Source organism: Leptidea sinapis, chromosome 9 (genome assembly GCF_905404315.1).
Source record: "Leptidea sinapis chromosome 9, ilLepSina1.1, whole genome shotgun sequence".
In the NCBI taxonomy this organism is placed as follows: domain Eukaryota; kingdom Metazoa; phylum Arthropoda; class Insecta; order Lepidoptera; family Pieridae; genus Leptidea; species Leptidea sinapis.
Window position 1 is genome coordinate 2,784,103 of NC_066273.1, and position 27,497 is coordinate 2,811,599.

At 35.5% G+C, this 27,497-nt stretch overlaps 1 protein-coding gene across 1 annotated transcript; it reads right to left on the reverse strand.

Moving 5' to 3' along the window:
• LOC126965938 (uncharacterized) lies at positions 1–27,377 on the reverse strand. Its single transcript, XM_050809746.1, has 11 exons — positions 27,003–27,377; positions 25,799–26,924; positions 24,724–24,898; positions 20,130–20,713; positions 18,474–18,630; positions 14,909–15,050; positions 14,119–14,215; positions 12,359–12,441; positions 10,209–10,349; positions 8,917–9,037; positions 1–6,060 (listed from the first exon to the last, which is right to left on the reverse strand). The coding sequence occupies exons 2-11, from the start codon at positions 26,806–26,808 to the stop codon at positions 5,868–5,870; spliced, it is 2,703 nt and encodes a 900-aa protein (XP_050665703.1). The 5' UTR covers positions 26,809–26,924; positions 27,003–27,377; the 3' UTR covers positions 1–5,867.
• Positions 27,378–27,497: the final 120 nt, after the last annotated feature.

The following is a 27,497-nucleotide window of genomic DNA, read 5'->3' on the forward strand; positions in this document are numbered from 1 at the left end:
TACGTGTTTTATACTTTATTATGATACATTTAACATACAATATTTAAAATAGATTTTATATTTGCATAACAGTTTGGAAATAGTTCAAGTCAACTACGGAGTCTACACATTGTTTTATATAAAGTATATCTACATTCCATGTATCTTATACCAGCTACTAATTCAAACACAGTGACGTAAAAAACAATAAATAAAATTTTAATGACCGGATTATTTATAAAAACAAAGGTAAATCATTGTCACCATTATGTCTCTCTGCAAACTCAGAGGATTTATCGGCCTTTGGCCTAGTCATATTTTTCGGACTTAAGGATTTATAAAAGAAGTTATTAAGTAGATTGTGATAGATTTAGACGATTTTTTAACAGATTGCCACACACACACCATAAACATTATCATGGCGTAGCGAGGTGTGGTCAGGGCGGACCACTAGTTATGAAGAATTTATACAAACCCTTTTACGTTACTTATTATCAACAAGATATAGTTGATATAACGCGGAATGTAACGTAAACCCGTTTTCAACTGCAGTCTTGCACAATATTTATTACTTCATTAGGAGTGGCCATACAAAATAACTTTTTAAATAAACTGTACGTACCTACCTATGTATTAGTTATTATTAACTAAAATTATTTTTAAAAGATAACAATAATCATTAATTAAATTAACAATATTTATTCCGACATAATACTCGCCTTAAATAAAAAATATATATAATTTTGATTATTTAGTTTATATGTATACCTAATTCAAATGAGAAAAATGCAATTTATGCAATCGATTGCCGAATTTTTCCAACATAAGCGACAGTTTACCAAACTAGTGATTTCGACAATTAAAATTCAGATAAATACCAATTTTGGCACGATTGAACACGGTTGAAAAGTTTTGTACTAAAAGTATTTTTATATTAACAATAATTGTGACAAACACTGCGAGAACATATCTCATAGTTTGAATATAATGTATGAAAAGGCAAAATAAATTCACGAAAATAAAATAGGAAACATCTAATTTAATTGATCTAATAAAAAATAAAAATAATTCAATGTAAAAATGTGCAGTGTTGCTTCTCACAAAATATTTAACTACGGTGCGAGTGATATGGCGCCACACATAAAGCCACGCCCATCGGTCAATATGGCGTACAAATGTTGTATTCCCATCGTCCGCAACGTCGCTCTAGCAAAAACTAGCGATATAAGAATATACAGTAGAATATGTATAAGTACATTATTTCATTATTTGAACAAATAAATATAAGTCTTAATAAAATCATCAAATGAAAAACACAAACAAGTTTAAACTGTTTTATATAAATAATAATACTTAACGGCAATGACTAGAATCGAAGGTACAACATAAAAAAATACATGCAACCCTAAATTTTCAACACTCTACGATCTATACCCCTATTTTTGTATCGCAATTTTTATATTATTCTGTTCCATCCACAAATCCGCTATAGGGTTGCAAGATGGCAATGGATCAATACTTACAATAATTGTAGTACAATAAATTTGGTAGGTCTGAGAATCGGTTGCATCTAATTTTTACACCAAAAAAAAAATTTTTTATTACTTTATATGGCAATACAACGTTTGCTGGGTCAGCTAGTATCTATATATATATATACGTGTCTATATTAAGTGATATGCTTACTTGAGCTACTAATGCAATACTGTTGTTTGCTAATCTAAAAAACACTACACCAGCGTACGAAGCAATAACAACACTCTTCTAACTCCACCATAGACCAAGCATAGTAACTAGACATCGGTTTTGCGTGACCAACATGAGACAGACAATATCCTATACATATAGGTACATAATATAACACAAGTGTTCTTTCACTATCACTTTTACATCGTAAAACACAACATCACGCCATATTTCCTTCGATTCTACTTAAATTTGTCACTGACGTTGAATAAATAGTGGATATTTCACACGTTTCACAACAATAATAGCTATTTTTGTACAAAGCAAATAAAAATAAACAAAATATCTGTGCAGCGCTGTCAAATTTGTTTAGCACACCGGGTGTGCTGACCTTGAAAAAACCAGCACTCATGACGAAACAAAAAATCTAATCACTCTATCTCATTTCTTTACATAATACTCGCATAAGTTTTTCTTTTTCTCGTGTGAGTGAGACGGAAGCTATCAATTAGCCTAGTTACTATAATTGGTCTATGAACTTCACACACAGAATTTTTTAATATTCAGTTACTAATTATTAGAGAGTACAAGATTAGGCCAGAAAATTACTAAAATATTTCCAAAAAAATATTAGAAAATCTTTTTGAAATACAAAATTAACTAAATATTTTACACAGCACCAAATATTTTAGAAGAATGAGCAACAGTAGGTCGTAGTAACATATGTGTAACATTACGTATGTACTTATGAATCAACTAACAGTGATGTTAAACATGGCGTCCATTTTGACTTCGTATGATTTAAATACGAAGGAAAGGAGGTCAGGATGGGCTCGATATATACATATTATACGTTTTGTCTCTCATACGTCTCAATTACGTCACACCTTATGCGGGAAGGAGGGGGGTCCACCAAGTGTGACATCATATTTTTTCAAAATATAATATTTTATATCTAAGTATTGCAACACTAGAATTAAACCAAATAACTAATAAACTTGCATATTATCTAATATTTTTTATGTTTTTTAATTTTCATTAATTTATTTTTTTTTTGTTTTAAATAATAAAAAAAAAATAAAAAGAATTTAAATGGAACTGTTTAGTCCCATTTGCCAATCCATCCAATCCAATTTCGTAACACTGCTGTTTTAACATGATAAATTTTAAATGCAATTGCGAAATATGTGTCATCACACTAGGTGACAATTGTGAACAGTTGTGACAAGGACGTGGGAGGGGTCAATCAATCATGTAATTCATGTGACGTTATTATGACCGGCCCCAAAAAAAAACCCCAGGCACCTAATGTGAGAGCGAAAGCGTAGGGCACAAACAGCATTGGATGAGCCCTATATTAAATATATCATGAAATATTCCACGAGCCCATCTATAGTTTTATATCGAGGCATAGTTTTATATACATAACGTAATGCATATAATTAGCCTTACCTATTTTAATCAGTTACTCAGCTAAAGTATAGAACAGGGATTCCCGAACAATTTTGGGCAAAAGACATCTTTTTTTTTAACTATACGGCAGACCCTATTGCCAAATTTCTTTAAAAGTCATCTTTCTAGTTTTATTCCTATTTTATTTACTTGTAGATATTTTCATCTAGCACCAACTTGTGCACTCAACTTGTTCAGCTCTTTAACGGCCGTTTTCAATAACGTATCTCTAGTTACGGATACATTGCTGTCACCGTTTAATGACAAGATCGTATCTATCCATAGTTATGTCCAATATAATAATAATTATTCCTTTATTTCAGGCTACAAGGCCCATAAAATAAATACCTTATAGTCTAACATACATAACTTAAATCTACGTCACATTTTCGCGGCGATGTGAGGCGCGGGTTCGGTAGCTTCCGGCGGTCGGCGACGTCCGCGATACTTGCGGAACACGACCCCCTTCGGCCACAGCTGCACGTCCAGGAAGGTTGATATATGTTCTGTCGGGACGCGAACAACAAAAGAATGGAAGTCTACTGCGTGACGCGTCACCAACTTTTCGACCCCCAACCGGAACCTTGTCTTCTCCACCAAGTACTGAACAATATAGTTGTAGTGCAATGATTTATGTCGATAGGTTATTAAAATGTAATTAAGCGTAAAAGGATAGATTTGTCTACCTCTAGTAAGGTAAACTAAGGATAGATAGATTATTGCCATAAAACGACCATAAAAGATCAATATCAATACTTGGGTCGATTCTTTGACCTCGATGACCTTCAAAATCCGTTTTCATTTTTTTATCGACCACTTTTGGGAATCCCTACTGTAGAATATTAAAAATACATATATACGTATTGACAATAATTGTTAAATATTCACGACAACCTACAAATACTACATACATATATTAATAACGATTTAATTCCTTAAAAGCCTTGTTATATCGATATAAAGACAGACATATATTCATACAGGAAACTTGATATATTAAGTACGTACAGACAACACGTATTATCTCAAGTATTTCTATTAGAAAAATATATATTAGACTATTTTAGTGATAGTATTTAACAATTCCTTTACTACATAAAAGTCTGTATGAAGTCACAAAGATACAATGTTAAGTAAAACAGCTCCAAACACCTAGCCTACTTACAGATTTCACAAAATACACAAATCCTTAATACTTTAGATTAGGTACAACATATGACATATTTTAATACTAATTTCTATTTATTGTTAGAAAATAAATTTGAACATTTAAAATTTTATGCTGCCTGACATAAATACAGGCCACAGTAAAAGAAAAAAGTTTCAGCTTAAATTGATATACAAAATAGGTCACAGGATATACAAAATAGGACACAGGCCACAGTAAAAGAAAAACGTTTCAGCTTAAATTGATATACAAAATAGGTATTATTCTCAAAACAAACATCTTCACCACGGAAAAACGTCGAAAAAAATACTTCGAAAATAATATAATAATTTTCAAACACTTGTATCATTGTAACAGTCTTCAACTTAGTATATTTTAATCAAAAAGAAACTTTTTAATTTTTTTAAATTTTGAAGAAGAAATAATTTAAATAAAACACTTTTAAAGGATTAAAAAGTTTTACATTAGATGTTTGCGTAAAAGTTACATTTTTATTTTAACTAACCCGACGTTTCCAAATCTCGTTTTCAGGGGGACTGCAGATGAAGTCCGTCTGCAGTCCCCTTTACATAAACATTTACCCCCTTATTCATAATGGTCCGCTAACTTTAAACAGCCGCTAAGGAGTGTTTCTTCTCATTCTGACTTAGGTCAATAGAAAAAGACAGAGTGAGAATTAGCAATGCTTTAAGTTAGCAGACTATTATGAATAATGGGGGTAATCTAAAACTGTTACAATTACAAGCGTTTTAATCTTTTTAAAAGTGTTTTATTTAAATGTGTAACACTCGCGTTAATAAAAAAAAATACTAGAAGAAATAATTTCAACTAATTAAATATTTTCATGATTTGGCTCTTCATTCACATCAGTTTTTTCGCCAACGAATTTCACATTGTATTAGTAAGTACCTCTTTTATAGTTAAATAGTCAAGGAATATATCTTGTTATCTTAATACAATACAGATATATTTATAATAGGTTACCAATCTTAACATTCTTATGTTTAAAATATAAACTGTCCTTTAATTAAATATTTCTAAGTTCTACAAAATAGTAAACACATAGGTACAGTGTTATTAATAATTGCGAAGTAATGTTATTACAAAATTTAAAACTCTTTGTCTTTATCTTACCTTTGTCACTACAGAATAACATGACAGGGAGGAGTAATTGGCTAGCGCTTAGCAGAACGGAACCCCGAACCAGTCCAATCATAAAAATATTACTGTTTGACATACCGAACAAAACATATCCGATATTTCTAATTTAAAAAGAACCCAGTTCACTTCTCGTATTTGTAGTAAAGATATTGAACACATCCACAAGAAATATACTAAAAGTCACCAAACAAAACAATAACTATCTTTTGACTTTGGACCTCAAATACTCGGCTTAGTTTGCATGTGGACTGGTTCCATTCTGCTAAGCGCTAGCCAATTATAAACTTGGAGTAACTTTACACCGCGTTTATTTATCAGAAAGATTGAGATAGTTAATGTCAAAACACACTTTACGATCGATAGTTCAAACATGCTTTAAGTCCAGGCTATTTCAGTATAAAAGTTTGTGAGTCGAATTAAGTTAAGTAGCCCAGGCCATCACCACCTTGGAGAACGGCACAAAGACAGCCGTGTAGTGGGGGGGAGTAAGGAAATACCTGCGGCCTCTGTATGTGCCGTCGTTGAGGGGAAGTCCAGGGTACTCGGTGGTAGAGAACTCCGCTCCAACCACGATGCCACTCTGAGCGGCACTACCGCCAGCTATTCCGACATACCTACAGATTAAAAATACATGCTAATAACACTTATAATTGAATCAATTTAACTTGATTCACCACCAGAGGTCACTACTTAATACCATTGACGTACAATAAGCAACTAGAGTCGAAATCACCTATCAAAAGATCGTCAAACAATGTCGGAGAGGCGTTGTATATACGTACATTAACTTATATAGATAAAACTAAAACATCTATTCAAATGAACACCTTATTTTGAAGCAGTAACGTTCAAAGTCCATTCTATTGTAAACGTTTATTAGAAGCTGCTCGGACGCGAACACGAGGCAAGAACATTTCGTTATACCATCTGAAATGTAATTATTTGGCAAAATGATTGAAAACGTCAAGTTAGTTATATAATTTTGTTAATTTAAAGGCGCACTTACCAGAAATACGACACTGCATCCTTTGAAAGTTTGTATATGATGTTATTTGGACAGTTTTTCACTGAACATTCATCATTGCGTGGGGTTGTATTCAAAGCGCGGTCGAAACACAACTGAACGAAAACTCTGCTTTATAGACGCGTAGGCAGACTTTTGCTTGAGACAATCTTTTGCGTGATTGTGAATCTAGTTAGTTATTGTACGTTTATGCTAAATACGAAATGTTATCTGCACTCACAGAGATTTAAATGCGTACATACAGCGGTCATTGGCAAATTTTTCAGATAATAATTATTTTGATCGATTTAGTTAGTCAAACTTATTATTACAGAGCTCTCAATTGAATAAAGACTAACTAAAATATTGATTTCCAATTTCATAATGTATATTTTCGATCTTATATATACTTTACCAGTGGGAGGCTCCTTTGAACAGGATGCCGGCTAGATTATGGGTACCACAACGGCTCCTATTTCTTTGTCATGTGTAAGAAAAGTGTGTTTCGGTCTGAAGGGCGCCGTAGCTGGTGAAATTACTGGGCAAATGAGACTTAACATCTAATGTCTCAAGGTGACGAGCGCAGTTGTAATGCCGCTCAGAATTTTTGGGGTTTTTCAAGAATCCTGAGCTGCACTGCATTGTAATGGGTAGGCCATAATTACCATCAGCTGAACGTCCTGCTCGTCTTGCCCCTTATTTTCATAAAAAAAAACTTTAACCTGCTTGCCCGCACTATGCTTAACGCGTACACCGCCACCCACACCCACTTTGTGAAATCATCAGCCGGTTGTTATATCCCCGAACCGATACGACATGTCAAAGACCGCCATATCTCAGAGTCAGCGGGTTCTCCATTCTCATCATCATTTGCATTCCCAATGTTCGGTCATTGCAAGGTTGGTGGGTAGATTTAAATTCATCCTTCTGACTACCCTCATCGTTTTTGCAATGTAATGGCGACCGCGGCCCCGCGCGCACTGGTTGCCCCTAGCAGTCCACGTTAGACCGTGATTCGAGAAGCTTGTCAACCAGACGTTCTGAATATCTCGCGCCAATACCCTTCGTGTTACTCTTGTTCGTGACAATTGCGTGCCGTGCACCTCCGAGGAAACCAAAGGAGAGCAACAAGTGGGAGTTCAAGGTTAGTGGATGAAAATTTCTATTTACCATTGCCTAGCATTGACCGACAGGTTCTCATTCGAATCACATTTTTCTTATTATTAACGATATCTACAGTCCACTCAGGTTATCGAACACCCAATGTGAAAATTGCAAAGTAAAAAAATTAAATTTCTAACCAATATTTATGAAAGATGTTGAAGATTGTGGGCGGCGGTGATTATTTAACACCAGGTGGTCGTACGTTTATTTGTCCCCCTTTTCCATAAAAAAAGATGCGGGAAACGTACCCGCGACCTCTTGGGTTCCATCCGAGAGCTCTTTCCAACTCAACCAACCCTTAGAGTACGCATGGGTCGTGAATTTTGGTACATCGTTTTTAACTCTCAGGGTGAGATCTATACTTAGATTTTGCTCTGACTGATGTAAAACATAGCTGAGGGTAAGCATAGCATTATCTTTGATTCCGTTTTTATTGTTATTCGACAGCTAAAATTATACTGAGCTTAAGCTAAGACATCCGAATTTAAAAGTAAAGTACGCGTTTCATCAGACTCAGTTAAGTATTACGTGAGTAAAGTCTGAGCAAATTCTAAGCCTCTATAGATCTCGTTGTGGTTACAAATTTAATTTGTATAATTTATCCCAGAAGTCAGAGATAGCACTTTAAAAATAACAAATTGTTTAAGTAACGTAAGCGACAGTCGCATCCAGATTTCCAGAGTTGCACCGCACCGTTGATAACTCATAAATAATCTATATACTGCTTACACAGTACTTCACTTGTTTTACTGTGATTCAATAAATATGTTTAATAATGTATTACTGTAATCAACCCTGGAACAGTCAGGACTTCAAAAAAGTTCAGGAAAGTGATTCTTTTCCGCACTAGTTCCTTTTGCTCAATTGAATTGGGGTTTGTTTTTTCCTTTATCCTCAACAATTGTTCAATCTGTAGTTATAGCTTGTCGTAGGATTAAATTATTTTTCAATTATCCCCTTTTCCTTGTTTTATGTTTTCCATAAATATTTACAAAAATGCTTAGGCTAGATATTCGGGTGCTTATCCTTTCCTGTTATTATATTTAAAAGACGAGCGAAGAAATGAAATATTGTAACACCCTGATAATAAAATAGTTGCAAACTAAATGAGTTTAGTTAAGGATAAATATAATATTACAATAGCTAACCTGATAACCTATATAGATAGGTAGAGGTATCGTTAATAGGATTTTAGATTATTCCTTACATATTATGGCGAATATTCTGGTTTGTAATAAGTTGTTCTCAAGTGAACAGAACTCTGTGACTGTAATAAATTTATTTCAATGAATTGTACTCTCACCTCACTCGACCGACTGCCAACCTTCCTTGTGGGGTGATCAGTTTGACAGCGTGCCCGAGTCGCAACTGACGCGCCTCAGCTGGTATGTATGGCTGACCGGAACGAGACAAAGGTGTGTCGACTGAAAAACAACAGAATCTATTATCAGCCACTATAACCCCCTCGCGTTCATACAGGAACAGTCCACCATGTAAGTGATATCATAGTAATGTCAAGCTTACATTGACAGATGATATATAATCTGTATTCTAAATAATCTACGATAGAGATCAAGTATTAAAAGCGGTCCTAAACATCAACAAGCGATGCAACCCTTTTATAAGAGGGGCACGAGGCTCACGTGATAAGTCCACCAACACCACCAGGGGTCAAGAGATGCATTGCCGACCTTTAAAGTGGAAGAATGCTCTATTCTTGAAGGTTCCCAAGTCGTTACAATTCGGGAAGACAGCAGCCGGTATTTGATCCCACAATGTGGCTGTGCGAGGCAAGAAATATCTTGCAAAACGCGCAGTTGTAGAACACCAACCGCCAAACGGATGCGGAGGGAATTTAGCATTTTCACGTTGGTGGAATTGAGCTGCTGGTATCAACCCGAACAACTCCTCTGTGGACTCCCCGTGATAAATGCGGTGGAAGATGCAGAGAGAGATTGATCTCAGACAATTCGAGTAGCTGTGCGTTGCAGCCGGTGACATTGTTAATGACAGTGTAAGACTCACGTTCAGTGTAAGCGTCTAGCAAGTTGTCGGTGGAGCGTCGCACGAACATGTCGGCCTCGTGTAACAACGAGTCCGTGTCGTCGGTGACATTGTTAATGACAGTGTAAGACTCACGTTCAGTGTAAGCGTCCAGCAAGTTGTCGGTGGAGCGTCGCACGAACATGTCGGCCTCGTGTAACAACGAGTCCGTGTCGTCGGTGACATTGTTAATGACAGTGTAAGACTCACGCTCAGTGTAAGCGTCCAGCAAGTTGTCGGTGGAGCGTCGCACGAACATGTCGGCCTCGTGTAACAACGAGTCCGTGTCGTCGGTGACATTGTTAATGACAGTGTAAGACTCACGTTCAGTGTAAGCGTCCAGCAAGTTGTCGGTGGAGCGTCGCACGAACATGTCGGCCTCGTGTAACAACGAGTCCGTGTCGTCGGTGACATTGTTAATGACAGTGTAAGACTCACGTTCAGTGTAAGCGTCCAGCAAGTTGTCGGTGGAGCGTCGCACGAACATGTCGGCCTCGTGTAACAACGAGTCCGTGTCGTCGGTGACATTGTTAATGACAGTGTAAGACTCACGCTCAGTGTAAGCGTCCAGCAAGTTGTCGGTGGAGCGTCGCACGAACATGTCGGCCTCGTGTAACAACGAGTCCGTGTCGTCGGCGCGCACGTCAGGCAGCGACCCGCGCCACCCACGCCACCCGCTCGCACTACCTGAACCTGCACCCAAATAAAAGAATTAAAAGACATAAAAGGCATTTATTTTCTCAAAATTGACTCGTTAAGAATTTTTTGATGTCAGTTCAAACACTACCACCGCTTCGGAAACAAATGGCGCTCTGAGAGTGAAGAAATGGCGCCAGAAACTTTCCCATGCCCCAATCATTATAATATCATTATAAAAAAAACCATTATTAAGTTTGAAATCATTTTAAAACTCTTTGTGTCATCAGCGTAAAGCAAATGATAAGATTCATTAAAAACGTGATCAACATCGTTTATATATTACGAGAAAAGTAAATGACCCAAATGGGAACCCTGAGGAACTCCGGAGGTAACATTAAATATTTGAAAAGTAGCCTCTTAATGCAACTGCCTGACTTCAATTATTAATGTATGATTTCATCCACCTTAGAAAGTCGCCGTGTATATCGAATAAAGCTAATTTTGTTATGAGTAGGTTACGATTTATTTTGTCAAATGCTTTGGAAAAGTCTGTATATACGGCGTCAACTTGACATCCAGCGTCAAATGCGTTTAGAATAAAATCTATGCACCACACTAAATTGGTATCCATACTCCTACCTCGAAAGAAGCCGTGTTGTTGTGGAGAAATGTGATGTTTAGGTGTAATTATAGACACATGAGATGTCCCAGCTTAACGAGCTTCATCTCGAGGCAACTGTCACTGTTATGGGCAAGTGAAGCTGGAGATTAGCCTTACTTACATGACGTAATGAGTACTTTTTCTCATAAAATTATCATACTACAAGGCCCTGCGCATTACCAATCACGATTAATGAAATGAAATGAAATGATTGTATGAATCGTGGTAACATAGTTGTTAAGAATTAATTGGTGTACAGCACAATTCGCCAATATATCGGCATACAAATATTTGATTGTCAATATTGGAATTTTTATATTTATACGTCATTAATACACATTACATAGCTTTAATTCAATAATATAATATAAAATAAACATAAGTTTGTAGGAACCTCTCAAAAAATTACATTTAAATACTATTATTTTTGGCTAAAGAATTATTTTAAACTATAAAAGCATTTATCTATTAACCATAATTTTAATTTTTTATGCATTAATGTTTTAGGCATCTCTCTAATATTCTTTGGAAGGTGGTTAAAGACCCTAATACACATAACATTTGCGTTATTTTGATGAAGCTGTTCTTCATCCTTATCATCCTTATCTTTCATGGATCTCTTAATCCTAATATGGAATAGTCCTTTGCTGGTTTAAAAAGTTCACCATGTTTTTTAATGAACATACAAATTTCTAATATATATATAGACCAGTAAGCGTTGCAGTAGACGGTGCTTTTTGAATAATGGTCTACACGATTCTAGAGGACTGACATTGCTTAAGCTCTTATACATTTTTTTTTGTGCCAGAAAAACATTTGAAATATTAGTGGAGTTTCCCCATAGTATTAACCCGTACCGTAAAACTGACGCAATATAACCGTGGTATGCAGTAAGTGCAGCATTAAAGGATACAGTTTGTCGGAGCCTTCATAAAGCGAAAACGAACTAATTTATTTTGCCTGCCACTGTATCACATTGAGCTTTCCAGTTACAATTGCAATCTAATATAAGGCCTAAAAATTTTATTGTGTTTGTTTCTTTAATCGCTTGGTCACTGTGTGTTATATTTAGAGATTTATTTATTGTTTTATAACTAGAAAATTGTATATATTTAGTTTTTGTCATATTAGCGAATAAATTATTCTCATTGAACCATGTCAACATAGTTTCTAAATTTTTATTAATAGTCATATTATAATAATTTATCGCTTTATGCTCGTCAGGAATAATTATGGATATGTCATCTGCAAATAATACACAGTTATAGTCAACCACATCGGGTAAATCATTCAAATAAATTAAAAAACAGTAAGGGTCCCATAAGACTTCCTTGAGGAACTCCAAATTTACTAATAAAATAGGGTGACTTGTATGTAGTCATCTCCAGTAATATGAACATACCTCGTGTAGCCAGATAGCTATGTGTCCAGTCGTTGCTGCGATCTACGCTCACTGACGGCGAACGATATGAACTGCGCGTATATCTGTCAATTGTAATCATTTTAGTTAGTTAGTTTTTTTTAATATAATTGAACTCTGATTATTATTCATTTTAATATATAATAAATCATTAAAGGAGATTTACCAAATATTTTCTAGCAATGTTTCATATTGCAATATGAAAATATAACAAAAATATTGAAATTATTTTCTCATTTTTTCGTATTCAGAATTGTATTATTAAAAAGAAGAGTAAATCAACAACCCCTACGTATTATTTCCATGTAAATTCAAAATATTGACGTTATGTTTTCTTTATCCTATATACGAGTTAGGTCATCAGATTAATAAATAGTTAAATAATTAGTAATAGTCATTACCTCTGCTGATCTGCTAGTAAGAGTAATATAGGTTGCGAGTAGGTTCAATATAATTTATTGGTTATCTCCGTTTATGTCTAATTACTTAAATCTTAACTTAAAAAAACTGCGGGTTAGCATTAAGATTCACTGCAACTACGACAATAAATCAACGGTTAATTACTAGAACTTTCGTGAGTCAATATCAAATTATTTATTAAAACAGCTTTACTCACCTTTTATCGGTGTCGGTACCGACTATTTACGGACCATTCGGAGGTCCTTCATCAGGGTGAGTGTGGTGGGTTCGCGATAACGTCCCACCTCTTACTCATCTTATCGCGAACACTCACCCTTATGAAGGACTTCCGAATGGTCCGAAACTAGTCGGTACAGACACCGATGAAACGTGAGTAAAGCTGTATTAATAAATCATCAACGGTTCGTTCAGTCCTGATAGGATACAGCTATTAATGAAAATCAAGTACGACATTTTGTAGACCGTGACGTCACAAGAATTAAATAGTTTCATCAAATAGGCATGTACTAGATTCAGCGTTCCATAACATTTTCCTTACTCTGCTCAAGAATCGTATAATTGGAATATATAGTTCTTGTCTGGATCTACGCAGGCCACCTAAAATTGACTAATATTATATTAAGTAGGCTAAGAAATTTTGTTCTTCACCTCTAATGCGTGACCAATTTCTATTTGTCAATGTGAGTATTAGCTTTAATAGTTTAATAGTGTTAGGTTTAATATTTATAATACCAATGAGCTAATGCCAAGCGTCGCTGTTTACGACTTCTCAATAAAAATCAGTTACAATAACAAAAGATTACTTCGTGTATCTTGCTACATCTCCGTGACAGATGCTCTTCTGTCTCGCACGTTTGGTTTGTCTATAAGCTACTATATTGTGCGTCTATACAGATTGTTATACTGCATTATATTAACCCGCGCACAGAGTTCATTCTTCAAATTAGAATACTAAGGCCATTTATGTACTATAAGCAACTAGACTCCCAATCGCCTATTAAAAAGTCGTCAAAAATGTCCGAGCGCCGTTGTATATACGTACACGTTGACACATGCTTCATTAAAACATTCTAAGCGGCACTTACCTGAAATACAACACACTTTAAGTTGGGATATGATGTTATTTGGACAGTTTTTCACTGAACGTTTTGTCATTGCGTGGCTATCCATTTAAAGCGCGGTCGAAACATAACTGAACGCAAACTCTGCCTTATCTACGTAAGCACATTTTTACTTCAGACAATGTTTGAGTGTGATATTTAGTCTAGTATTTAATTGTACGCGAATGACGTAGGCTAAACAGTTTTATTTATTATTTAAACCTGTGTTTGGGCGATGTCTCCGTGGGGTGTTGGGACTTCCATAGCGTCCACAAGGGTTCTGCCGAGCGAGACAGCTCGGGCACCATGGAAGTAAAACCTGTACGAATAATTGATGTCATTTTAATTGATTAGAATTCCTACTTTATTACTGATATACATTGCCGCATATACTTTGCCTTACTTGCTTAACTCATTCAAAATAGCATCTCTTCTCGTCTACTCTAACTCTACCTGACGACGATGAATCTTCTGACTTGTAGCCATAACATCTCCAAACTGCCTTCTTTTCATTAGACATTTTTTTGAAGCTTGGTTTTGTGATCATCTCGTACTTGAGGTCGAAGTTAATATTGCACCTGACACTATGAACACCTTCACTAAAACTGACCTTGCACATTGCACTTTATTTAAAAATAATGTTTGGCACCTCTGAATACTTTATAATTGGTAATATCGTTTGGCGACGACGCGCAAACGTTTTCTCTGTGTGAGTGTTGACAGCTGACTGTAATGTTCAGATAGAGGTGTGATCTTTGATTTAATTGAGCGAAGCTGAGCGGAGCTCCCACCATTTGATTTCTGTGTTAACTTACTTCTCTGCCATCTCTGGACCGATTCTAAAAATGTTTGAACTCATAGAAAGCTTTCGAAATTTTCTAGGTTGTTAAAGTCTTAAGAAACAATGATTTTAATAAGCTCTAGGTACGATCTCAGCCTTGTGTGTTCTCGGATCAAGTCAGGTATCAGCTAGGAAAAATAAAAATAAATGCCTGTCCAATAATATAAGTACCAATATCGCTGAGCAGAGCTCGCTTCGCTTCGTGGCGGTGAAGGGGCTCCGGCGCGGGGGGGCGACGCACCTGGGGCGAAGCGCGGACCGGACTAGCGCGCTGGGGCAGAGTCACCGTGCCGCGACCACCCGGGACCGACATCTACAGACATTCAATTAAAACTGACTAAAGTCAATACCTACTACATACCATAGACCAAGTATAGTAACTAGACATCGGTTTGGCGTGGCCAACATGAGACAGATAATCTATATATTATATAAAAATCAATTGCTTGTCGTTAGTCTCGCTAATACTCGAGAACGGCTGGACCGATTTGACTAATTTTGGTATTGAATTATTTGTGGAAGTCCAGGGAAGGTTTAAAAGGTGAATAAATAGGAAAATGCTGCTAAATTAAATAAAAACAACAAATTTGTTTTTCCTTTGATGTGTCCATACATAATTTCTATGAGAGAATTTATTGACGCACGGTTTGACAGTTCTGCTGTGAAACAATTTCATTACGACAGCAGGGTGCATATTTTACGAAGTGGATATTTCACACGTTTTACAACAATAATAGCTATTTTTATATAACGCAAATAAAAGTAAACAAATTATTGTTGTGCAGCGCTGTCAAGTTTGTTTAGCACACCGGGTGTGCTGACCTTGAAAAAACCGGCACGCATGGCGAAACAAAAAATCTAGTCACTCTATTTTTCTTTTCCTCGTGTAAGTGAGACGGAAGCTATCAATTAGTCTAGTTACTATACTTGCTCTATGGTACATACCATTTATATTTATAACTTATTTACATGATTTTTATTTTTTCAATTAAATATATTGAAATGCGTGAGTTATTTTATTAACTTACTGCATAGATTGTATATAAAATTTAAGTATTAATTGAAGGAAGCGAAGCGAAGGTGAGCGGAGCTCCCACCGGGTGACTCCAATTGATTTCTGTGTTCAATTGTTTCTCGGCCATTTCAGAACCGATTTTAAAAAATTTTGAACTCATAGAAAGCTTTTGAAATTTTCTAGGTTATTTTCGAGACAGAATTTTAAAAATGAATTAGCATATCTTTCTCATATGTAATGTTAGATACAAAATGTCTCGCGTTTGCCTGATTTTCTTATAATGTTGATATTGCTCAAAATGTTAAGTATGGCCAGATGTATGGCAAAAATCCAGAGTGATGCGACAGCCAGGTTCTTAGTTATTGAATTTGTAAATCAGCACAAGTTTCTCATGTGACCAAATAAGGCGCTAATTCCTCATGTTTAAATATGGCGCCAAATTCCAAACGATTATTTTTTTTGGTTTTTGTTTGGATTAATTTTGTTTAGTTTTTGTACGCAAACTTAGTTTACCTCGCTTCGCTATAGCAGCGAAGCGGTACGAAAAACTTCTGCCTTACAAATTTAATTTACATTACAGATGGACAATTGAATTATAATTATGAGAGTGTTAATATTGATTTAATAGAGTAGTAATGAGTTTATTGTCGCTTCTACATTTAATAATAATAACCTTGTGAAAGCTGAAATAGACAAATTGTCGAAGTACCTAGACTTAGTACACGAGGTAACTGACATGTGGGATGTTGATTCAACAATAATTGTCCCAATAGTCGTTTCCGTTAACGGTCTTATAGCAAAGAGCCTCGACCATCATCTTAAGAGGTTCTCACTTAATAACTAGATAAAGGGTCAGTTACAGAAAGCAGCTGTTTTGGGAACGGCACGCATCGTGCGGAAGTTCCTCAGTCTGTCGCCCTAACTACCGGCGGAATTGTCGTGAACCAACGCCGGGGGGACTCTATTTTTTATATTTATATTTGTAATATTGTTTTTTATAAATATGTTATATATATAAATGTAGAAAATAAGATGAAATTGTAATAAAGGGATTATAATAAAAATAAAAGCCTTTATTAACAATGTATAAATAAGTGCAGTTACATTTCTAATCTTAAATCTACTATTTTAATTTGATTATATAAAAGTACTTATGTAATAATTTACTATATTAGACACCGGATTCTAGATTGTTTTGCTTTTCAGCATAGGCCTCCCCAAGTTTTCTCCACAAAGATCTATCTCTTGATGTCCTCATCCAAGTCGGACCTGCCACCTTTAAAATATCATCTTCCCATCTTCGATGATTCATTCCATTCTGTCACTTCTTTAGTCCATTTCTCAGTGTTACTTCGTATCATGTGTCCAGCCCATTTCCATTTCAGTTGTTGGATATGATATTTTATATCTATGACATTGGTTCGTTTTCTTATTATTGCTAGCCTAATTTTATCTTTAAGTTTTATGTTAAGTATACTTCGTTCCATTCTGTGTTGGCAGGTTTCCAGCGCTTTGATACTTTTGTTTGTGCAACTCCAAGTCTGGCACCCGTAGGTCGTACTGGGTAGAACACAAGTATTAAATATTTTCTTTTTGCCTTCTATTGGTATATGTGGGTTTTTTAACTTTAACATTCATAAGTGTCATTGATTTGACCTACACTAATAAATAACTTTAGAGTTGTTTGAAAAAATAAGTCATAGCTATTGAATGTTTTGATTGTGATAAGGACCGATATTATATATTTACAATATCTTTACTGTTCTAGTACAACATCCAAAACCATCAAGTAGTTATGGAGGTGGGTTGAATTTGTGTGTAATGAGTAATAAAACAAATATTTATAACAACAATTTAAATTACAAGCAAAACCTATAGAATGAACGAAGTACGATAGATATATCACTGTGCATGGATTATTCGCAAGTGCAATATCCTGAATGAATGAAATGAATAATTTATGTTAGAAAAAGGATTACCGAATTCAAGAAAAAATGATTTGAATTCATCAATTCAAGAAGAACGAATAATCTGTTCGTTTCATTTAATAAGTTAGGTAGAGTTAAGAGCTCCTTCATAAGTCGTGATATTCAATTTGACAATAAAATACCAGACAGTATACTAGGACTTACTGAGCACAAATTAAAAAAATATAATAAACCTTCTTTGACAAAGAAGGTTCACTATACTATAGGAGATTATATAGAGGGTAATGATGCATAGTTCTTGTCTGGTTCTGAGCAGGCCACCTCAAATTTACATGATTTAAAATATGGGCTGGGAGTTCCTTATCAGTTCTTCTCCCCATGGCAAAGCCTATATACGAACTGAAGTTGCTTCATGACGGTTACCGCATGTTGTTGCAACATGTTATGTTATTGTTTTAAATATAATATCCGGGCGACCGAGCCTTGCTCGGATTTTTAAGAAGGTACAAAACTTGAACAAAAAAAACTAATCGGACATCTGGATTCGAACCGGGGTCTTCTGCTTACCGTGGCGAAATTTACCTTTGTATTCTAATTTTATTGTAGCTATTTCTCATTAAAACACGGATAAATCTACATTTTTTTAAAATGAAACCTAGCTAGATCGATTTATCGACCCTGAAATCCCATGTATACTAAAATTTTACGAAAATCGTTGGAGCCCTTTCCGAGATTCAGAATATATTATATACAAGAATTACTCGTTTAAAGATATAAGATTTCCATTTCCTACCTTATAAGCCAGGTATCCGTCGGAAGTCCACCGCGGAGGAAGCGCCGACATGTCGGTCTGCGCGGAGCCCTCTCGCCGCGCGCCGCAAAACTCCCGCAAAATGGGACGCACTGCGCTACTTACAGGCTTGTTTAGGAGCCCTACACGGGGCGGAGGCCTGGAATATTTTATGCCATCAAAAAATAACTTGTAAAAAAAAAACAAATCTCTCAACTCAGTTCTTCTACCGTAAAAGTTGTGAGATTCATGTTAATACCGAGTCCTTCAATTTATTTAGTCCTTAAGGGATCTCTTTCATTGGCGAACCTAACAAGTAACAACATGGTATAGTGACAATTGTAAAAATATTTTATATTTATGTCATTCTTCTTATTTTATTCACAACAAAGTTATAGAAAATATGGGGTCGAAAATGGCCTGAACTGCTTCGAAAAAACGGTACGGCCGTGTCGCTTGTTGTTTGCTCGACTTGGCGGGAGCCCTGCCATGTACCCAGATGATGTACAAGGGCTGACCCGGAAAACATTGTTATGTCATGTACATTAAGTACATCGCTCATTGTAAAATTGTCATTTGAAATGTAATGTCATTGACTGAAATATTTGTTATATGCGGCTATATGTATAGGTATTTCTAAGTCAAAAAATATAGGTTCCGGATAAGTAATCATCAATTATGTATTAAAACCTTCTCCGAAACACGCTGCATCTTAAATGTATTATTCAGTCGGTTCAGTAGTTTTCGCAGTATAACCGAAGGAAATAAACGACTCGCCATTTATTACATATAATTTCAAAGTTCGGTCACTGTATTTTGAGATTCACATTCGGTCAGTGAGACGGAAACCTTATTATAGGTTCACATTGTCGTCTATCTGCCTAATAATGAACTACTAGTCTACCGAATCTTCGAAAATCGATAAAAATTGTACGCGCGATATTTCAGATATAACTCTCAATGCTGTCGGGATTGTAAACCGACGATGCCAGCTGACGTCACGCAGCCGTTAATATGACATGGTTCTGTCCTCTTTCGCAACGCGCGGGGTTATATTTTAAAACCCATTGTAATTAATAGGGTAATTTCACCTTAGTGGGAGGCTCCGTTGCACAGGATGCCGGCTAGATTATGGGTACCACAACGGCGCCTATTTCTGCCGTGAAACAGTAATGTGTGAACATTACTGTGTTTCGGTCTGAAGGGCGCCGTAACTAGTGAAATTACTCGGCAAATGAGACTTAACACCTTATGTCTCAAGGTTGACGAGCGCTATTGTAGTGCCGCTCAGAATTTTTGGGTTTTTCAGGAATCCTGAGCGGCACTGCTTTGTAATGGGTGTCAATTACCATCAGCTGAACGTCCTCGTCTCTTCCTTTATTTTCATAAAAAAATGCAATGAAAGTAGAATAACTTAACTAGTTTATAGAGATAATGTTAAGTGTCGGAAAATGTCAACATTCCACACAAAGATCGGGGATGTATTAAGAAGAGAACTTGTATTGAAGGTTTTACATTCTTAGAAGAAGGCAAGGAAGTACATTAGGACCGTCATAAGTCGCGGCCGCTACGTTCTCTGGGAGACAGGTAGTTACGACTAGTATGAATAATGATAAAAAAGTCCAAATCAAATAAAAACGACACAAATTATTAACTCACCTATACTGGAACGGGTTCGGGCAAGTATTGCGTCTCGTATTCAAATTGGTCAACAAATCCTCTTCGGAAACCCCACATTTCGACATATCCGATTCAGGGAACACGGAAAATCTATGACTTAGGCGACACCTATTAAAGTTGTCCATACTGGGATCTCTATTGAGAATATCCATACTCGAGCCCAGCTCATAACTTGATGACTTTGTATCAAAACTCAGGCCTCGCTTGCAGTCGTAACTCAGACTGTCAACGCTATCCATCCTTCGGGAGTCATGGCTCCTTCTATACAACATATTATCGGACTTATTCGAGAAACTCTTCAATATCCCACGCCCTGGTATGTCTAAATTTCCTTTCGCGCCTCGCTCTATCTCATTATCGTTCGGCAGCGAAACTCTTTTAACTTTTAATGCTGGGTCATTGATATGATCTATGTGTTCGGTGCTTCTAATTGGCGCGGGGTCTGTGTGATCCGATTGGTAATCTGGGTCAAGGGTGTGGAATTTAATTAGGACTGGTGTGGAGTGGGTCGTGGTGGAACTCGGCGTCCATGCCTCTGTTTCCTTTATAGATACGAGGTCCTCCTAGAAGGTTAAAAAACAATGGGTAAAATACTAAAACTGTGAAATGAACTTCATTGGGCAGTGTTTTCAAGTTGCCATAACATGACGTGTCCCTTCAAAAAATTGCGAAAATACATCTAATAGTGTGTCCAGTTTGTTCACAGCACACTTTACTTAAGCTGTAAGGACAGATAGTACGTACTAGGACTGTAATTACTACCTGTTCTTCTACTCTCAATTAGCAATCCAGGTGGAAACCATGCACTTTTAAGCGCCCAGCCATAAGTATTTTTTTGTAATCTGGTTGCTTTCGAAAATATAGGGACAGTTTAAAATGTTACGACAACATTATTGTGAAAAATACTACGGTGCAAAGAACTGCGTCCACGTAATTAGCCAATGTAACAGTCGTGCTGTATAGTGCGCTATGACATTAGACAATTAACTGACATAGATACGGCGCGACTAGTATACTTTAGTTATTTCCATAGTATTATGTCCTATGGTATATTGTTGTGGGGCAACGCTGTTCGCGCTATTTATAACCTAGGTCCTAGAGAATCATTAAGAGCAAAATTCAAAGAAATTAACATCTTGACTGTTGCTTCTCAATATATTCTTGATAATGTAATGTATGTTCATAGGCACATAAGTGAATTTGCCAGAATCTGTCATAACCATAATGTTAACACCAGGAACAGACATAAACTGATGATGCCTACTACTCGGGTAAGTCGAGTTAGTAAGTATTTTGTGGGGCGATGTATATGCTTTTACAATAAGATCCCAAAAAACGTTAAAAAAAAGTATTAAGTTATTCAAAAGAATTGTTAAAAAACGTTTATGTGGTAAAGGTTACTATAACATCAATGACTTTCTTAATGAAACCACAGATTGGGAATGGAGCGACCGCCCTCAGGCTATTAAATAATAAGTTTAATTGTACAATGTTACTTTGTAAATGTTACTTTAATTGTAAAACATATTTTTGATGAAAAAAAAGCCCGCTGAGTTCGTTGCGCCCATTCTTCTCAGGCCTGAGGCATTCATTTTGGAATGGGTGGTAGTTTTTTTTTTTGACTTTCAATAAGTGATTTCACATCCTATTTTGAATAAAAATATTTTAATTTGAATTTGAATATGCCTACCTACCTAGCAATAATTACTTGGTAGTTTATCAAATAACTATAACATTACATTTGATGATCGCATGACCTACTACTTGCATTTCAACGATAAATCAACAAATAATAGGATTCAAGAGCGGTACATGCAATGCAAGTATTTCATTTATGAACCCTCCTACATACTACATACGACCCGCGGAGAATGATGGCGTCTACACACGCCACTAGAGAGCTCAACGATTGAAATATGTGGCTGAAGGCTGCAAAGTGGCATGTTGTGAAATCAATTGGTATTATTTGAAAGATTGTGAACACTCGTAAACATCTAATCAACCAACGGGAGGCTTCTTTGGCCAGGACTGGCTAGATGGGTGCCACAACGGCGCCTTTTTCCGCCGTGAAGCAGAAATGTGTAAGCATCATTCTGCCGTGGTATAACTAAAATGCCGTTATCCCACATAAGGAAGATTTTTACTTTATGAGTCCAAACTAATGAGAGAAAAAATCTCTATCCATCTGTATTTGCAGGATTTCTATAACTTTATTCGTTTTTGAAATAGTTATGCTAAAAATGCCGATAAATTAGGCTATTTTCATACATGTACTAAACAAGAACACCGTTAAGTAACTTTGGGAGTCTACACAGCCGCTAATTCTATATCTCATATTTTTCCTTAAAAATTTTCGTTAGGTTTTTTCTCTAGATTGCGGCTAACAAATATTCTGCTGATTTTTTGATACGTTTACGACACAATAAGGTGTAGCCATTAATTAGTAGCAACGTTTTAAGTTTTAAATCGCGTTTTTGACTCGTTATTCGATGAATTGTTTTGATAGATATCGGCAATATAGATATATCACGGCAGCATTGTGTTTTGGTCTGAAGGGCGCCGGAGCTAGTAAAATTACTGGGCAAATGAGACTTAACATGTTAAGAGTACTTCAGACGGAAACACAGTAATGCACATTACTGGTTGACAGCAGAAATAGGCGCCGTTGTGGTACCCATAATGGAGCCGGCATTTTGTGCAACGGTACCTCTCACTGGTTGAGGATAAAATAAATCAAAGACATACCCCCTTTTTCATAATAGTCTGCTAACTTAAAGCATTGCTAATTCTCACTCTGTCTTCTTCTATTGACCTAAGTCAGAATGAGAAAAACACTCCTTAGTGGCTGTTTAAAGTTAGCGGACCATTATGAATAAGGGGGATAATCTATATCTATAATTATCTATGTTATATAATAAAATCGTAACTTGTAGTTTACAAAAAAAACTGCACATTGAATATTTTTTTTCAAAAAGCTCTTGCTGTGTGATCTACGAATAATAATGAAACCAAAAATGTGCTTTATACAATATTTGTCTGTTTGTATCCTGGCAAACCGCAAATCTACTGAATATATTTGAATCTTATTTTGCATGAATAATAACAAAAGATCAGGGTAGCATACACAGACGAGTAAAAAATAAGGACTCCATGTCACCTTACATAACAGTGAGGCACCAAAACAAGCCGGTATACGTGTAAATACACAGCCCCACGCATACACTTACACTAATACAAGCCGATCGGCCGCCATTATGAGATTTGCCATCGTCTGTGACAGATCAGTTTGTGTCGCAATAAAATATTTTAAAAATGCCGTCGTGCGTTGTGATAAAGTGTAAAAACAATACTATAAAAAGATTATATCACGTCGCGGAGTCCTTCTTTTTTTACTAGTCCGTGGGAAGCATATTTTAGGTTACATATTATTATGAAGCCGGATGCAGACATAGTATTTTTACTACTTTATAAAAACCGCGCGGATGACGTCACGGGCACAAGCTAGCGATACATCATTAAATGATATTTACAACACTGTTGCAGCAAGCTTTTAAAACTTGTTACGTATTCGAAATTGTATTTAAATAAATCTACATTTATCGAAATGAAATTACATTTATTTACCAGCAATTAACCCACTTCTACTCAACTTGACATGCAACAGTTTAAACTAAATACAATATGTTAGCAATACAGCTACAAGCTTTCAACAAAATTACAGTTAATAAGAATTTTTTCAAACATGCAAACAATAATAGTATGTTATGTTACGTATTTTGATTCTCATAATATTCAATTAAAGAAAAAGATATGTTTGAAGCAAAGATATTATTTTAATTATCTAGGTCTATGATTTGTAGTAATAACTCTGACTCGCTGTAAGCTGTCACGCTTGTCTATGTCGGTTATTTCAATATTACAAATTCAAATATTTTTATTCAAAATAGGATTTAAAATCACTTATTGAACGTCAAAATCTACCACCCATTTAAAAGAGACTGCCTCAGACCTGAGAAGAATGGGCGCAAGAAACTCAGCGGGCTTTTTTTTAAATATAAAATATGGATTACAATGTAATATCGTACAATAAACATTTATAATTAAAGAGCCTGAGGGTGTTCGCTTTATTCCCAGTCCGTGGTGTCATTAAGAAAATCGTTTATGCTATAATAACCTTTCCCACACAAACGTTTTTTAACAATTCTTTTAAATTTCGTAACACATTTGTTTTGTACATTTTCTGGGATCATATTGTAGAAGCATATACATCGCCCAACAAAAGACTTACTAACTCGACCCAACCGAGTAGTAGGCACAACAAGTTTATGTTTGTTTCTGACAGACAGAAACAGACACTCCAATTTTATTTATGTGTATAGATGTATTACCCTGTTGAACATGGTATTCGTGATTGTCTGTAATTTATTTGTTGTATTTAAGTTGAATTAACCATTACATTTAATATATATTACACTAATAGCAAATATTATACAATGTATTTTAAAGTGTGAGAGAAGCCTCAGTCACTAACATTCACCCCTTGAACAACATACTATTGTAATAATAAATGTACCTGCAAGTTACTCATATCCTTAGACTCATCTGTGGTAAATATCAGCTCTATATCATCAACCTCCTCCGACTCATTACCGCTAGCGTTCTCCTCTTGTTTGTCACCAATGTTTATATTTGGCTCTAGCGGGGTATTTGCTTCCGAGAACACAGAGTTGTCACCTTCTGACATGGACCTTAACATGATTTTATTTTAGTTACTGTTAAGACAATGGTTTTATTAGCTATTGATGGAAAAGTACTTAAAGATAAACCCAACTGCATCACCATGTGTCTAATTAATTAAAACTTATACATCTCTAGGGATGCAGGCTTTGAATTCTGTTTCACACAAATAATAAATTATATAAAAATACTTAAAAATAATAAATTGATCTAAACTGAAGAATAATTAACAATAAGATACAACTGAGAGAAACAGCAACATATTGTTAAAAATGCAGACACTCATAATAACTTATAAGCTACACCTGAGTGTCCAAATGTATGGTCGGCAACTGGGTGGCCGAGAAGTTGACGTCCAAAGCTTAAATTTGAATTTGGCTCATTTTATCGGCCAATGTTCTGGGAAGTTTTTAAAAATAGTTGAAAGCCATAGGCTCCCCAATTTATTTTTTGATACCTTGGATATTTTCATGAATTTACCTGGAGCAGTTATCTCGAAATTACGACTCAATTCTAAACTAGTTCTGCATTGTCTAACCTATTCATAGTTTCTTATGTGGTTATTGCAACTGTAGTTTATAATTATCAACAATAAAATTAACTAAAAGTGTTCAAAAAAATTTGAAAAAAGTCCAAAACCACAATTAGGTGAAAAAGGGGAAAAAAATTATTATCTCTTAAACTACGCAAAATCATAGAACATACATAGGGGTGATTCGGATACTCATCACCATGAGGCTTTCAAATTTTAGCTTTGGATGTCAACTTCTCGGCCACATTGTATAAAGCATTTGTCCATGATGCTGTTAGGGAACCTCTAGTTATCAATATTGTAATTAAAAAATATCTTAATAAGCATGTAATAAAATATAGTTATGTCACTATTAGTTGGAAGAAGAAGTAGAACATACCTAAAGCTCAATTCATCCACATCTAAATTAAATGTTGCCTTCTGTCTTGCTCTTTCTATAGTCTCTCTAACAACTAAACTATCTTCGGATGTAATTTTAACCTGCACATCAAATTTGTCCACTTTAGATTTTATCTCAGCTTCATCTGAACTTGGAACTGCCATTTTTATGTTTTCACTGGATGTTTGTTTTAAATCAATTGTATGACCTTTCTGCCTATTAAATGTCTCAAAATGATGTTTTTTCTCTTTAAATTCAAATTCTCTAGTCTTTGTAGTTTGTGATTCTGTATTTTGTTTTTTGTCTTGCCTGTCTTCAGAAGACTCGGTGTCTGTAGTACTTGATATTGCACTATTTTCTTTTAAAGTTCTAACTTTAATTTTAACATCAAATTTTGAGAGCAATTCAAGTTTCTTCTTAAAATTAAGCTTTTCTAATCTATTTTCTTGAGAAAACCAACTCTCCTTGTCACCTATTTGATATTTGTCTTCATGAGCTTCAGTCTTAACAGAATCAATACTTTCATTTTCTTGACTACTCTCAGAAAAATTATCCTCAATAATTTCTGTTAAAATATTTTGACTGTTGCCTTCATCAATGTCTGCAGCCACTATATTATTGTTATACTCAGTATCTGACCTAAAATCACTTTCAAATGCCCTAGCTTTATCATTATTAGTTGTAGCAGTTTCTATAACAATATCACTGCATATGTCACTATCACCTTTCTCCACACTGAGGGGAACTTCTAGAAGATGATCAGGTTGACTCTCAACACAAGATTCAATAATTTTTCTCCTTAAAATATGATTCTCAATGGATAATTTTTCTATAATATCCGCATGCTGCAAACAACGGGAATGCTCCAGATATTTCTCTTTCAATTCCTTGAGTTCATTCTTGGATACCTCCAAAGCAGTCCTGAGAGACACTACAGTTTGATGCAAAGATCTCACTGTGTCCAAGTGCGCCAATCCAGGAGGCATCGCCTCCACTTTACCAGAGTCCATTCCGTTTTACCCACCAGCCATCCAAAATACAGCATTCCATTCATGACTGTCTCTCTTTCAATATCAAAACAATCAAAATTACTCACACTATCCCAACGGTGAGATTTAATTTATTACTGTAAAATTCACATATTTTATTAATTTCATTTAAAAGGTAAAAATTTAATCATAATAATTTAATATTGTATACTCACCTCCATTTAACACCATAATCACGAATGTTTAAATATTCACTAGACATTTTAGAGAATTTTACTACGTCGCGGAAGTTAATGAAATCGATACGTTTCACTTTATGGTTAAACTAAAGTTTTTGGGCCCTCCAAAGCTCCCTTAGCTGGCACGATTGATAAAACACGAACACGAAAGGCGGCAATTAGGCTGGAGTATTATCTTTTAATCGTTTTGACAAGGTTGCTCTAATTCTTATCTCTACTATGTACGTCTTATGTATAGAAGCCTCAAATACATGCCCCGAAAGCCTTATGCGGTCCGCGTAAACAAATCAATAAAATCCAGTCCGTGATGTTTACAATTTTACATCGCCTTCGCTCTTCGCGCATTCTGTCACTGTCAGCAGTCAGTGTCTGCCACTTAGACTGTAGGTATCAATTACAAGAATTAACATCTTCACTTTTGATAGGTACTATCATTTTGACTTTGTTTTCCCCAATGGGGTCAATGATATT

Excerpts from the sequence above, each read along its gene's own strand:
- LOC126965938 (XM_050809746.1), bottom strand. The coding sequence starts at position 26,808 with ATGGACTCTGGTAAAGTGGAGGCGATGCCTCCTGGATTGGCGCACTTG. Across the intron at positions 12,442-14,118 it reads GAGACATCGCCCAAACACAG|ATATACGCGCAGTTCATATC; the intron begins GTTTAAATAATA and ends TACAATTGACAG. Across the intron at positions 9,038-10,208 it reads GCTGGACGCTTACACTGAGC|TCGACACACCTTTGTCTCGT; the intron begins GTGAGTCTTACA and ends GTTGTTTTTCAG.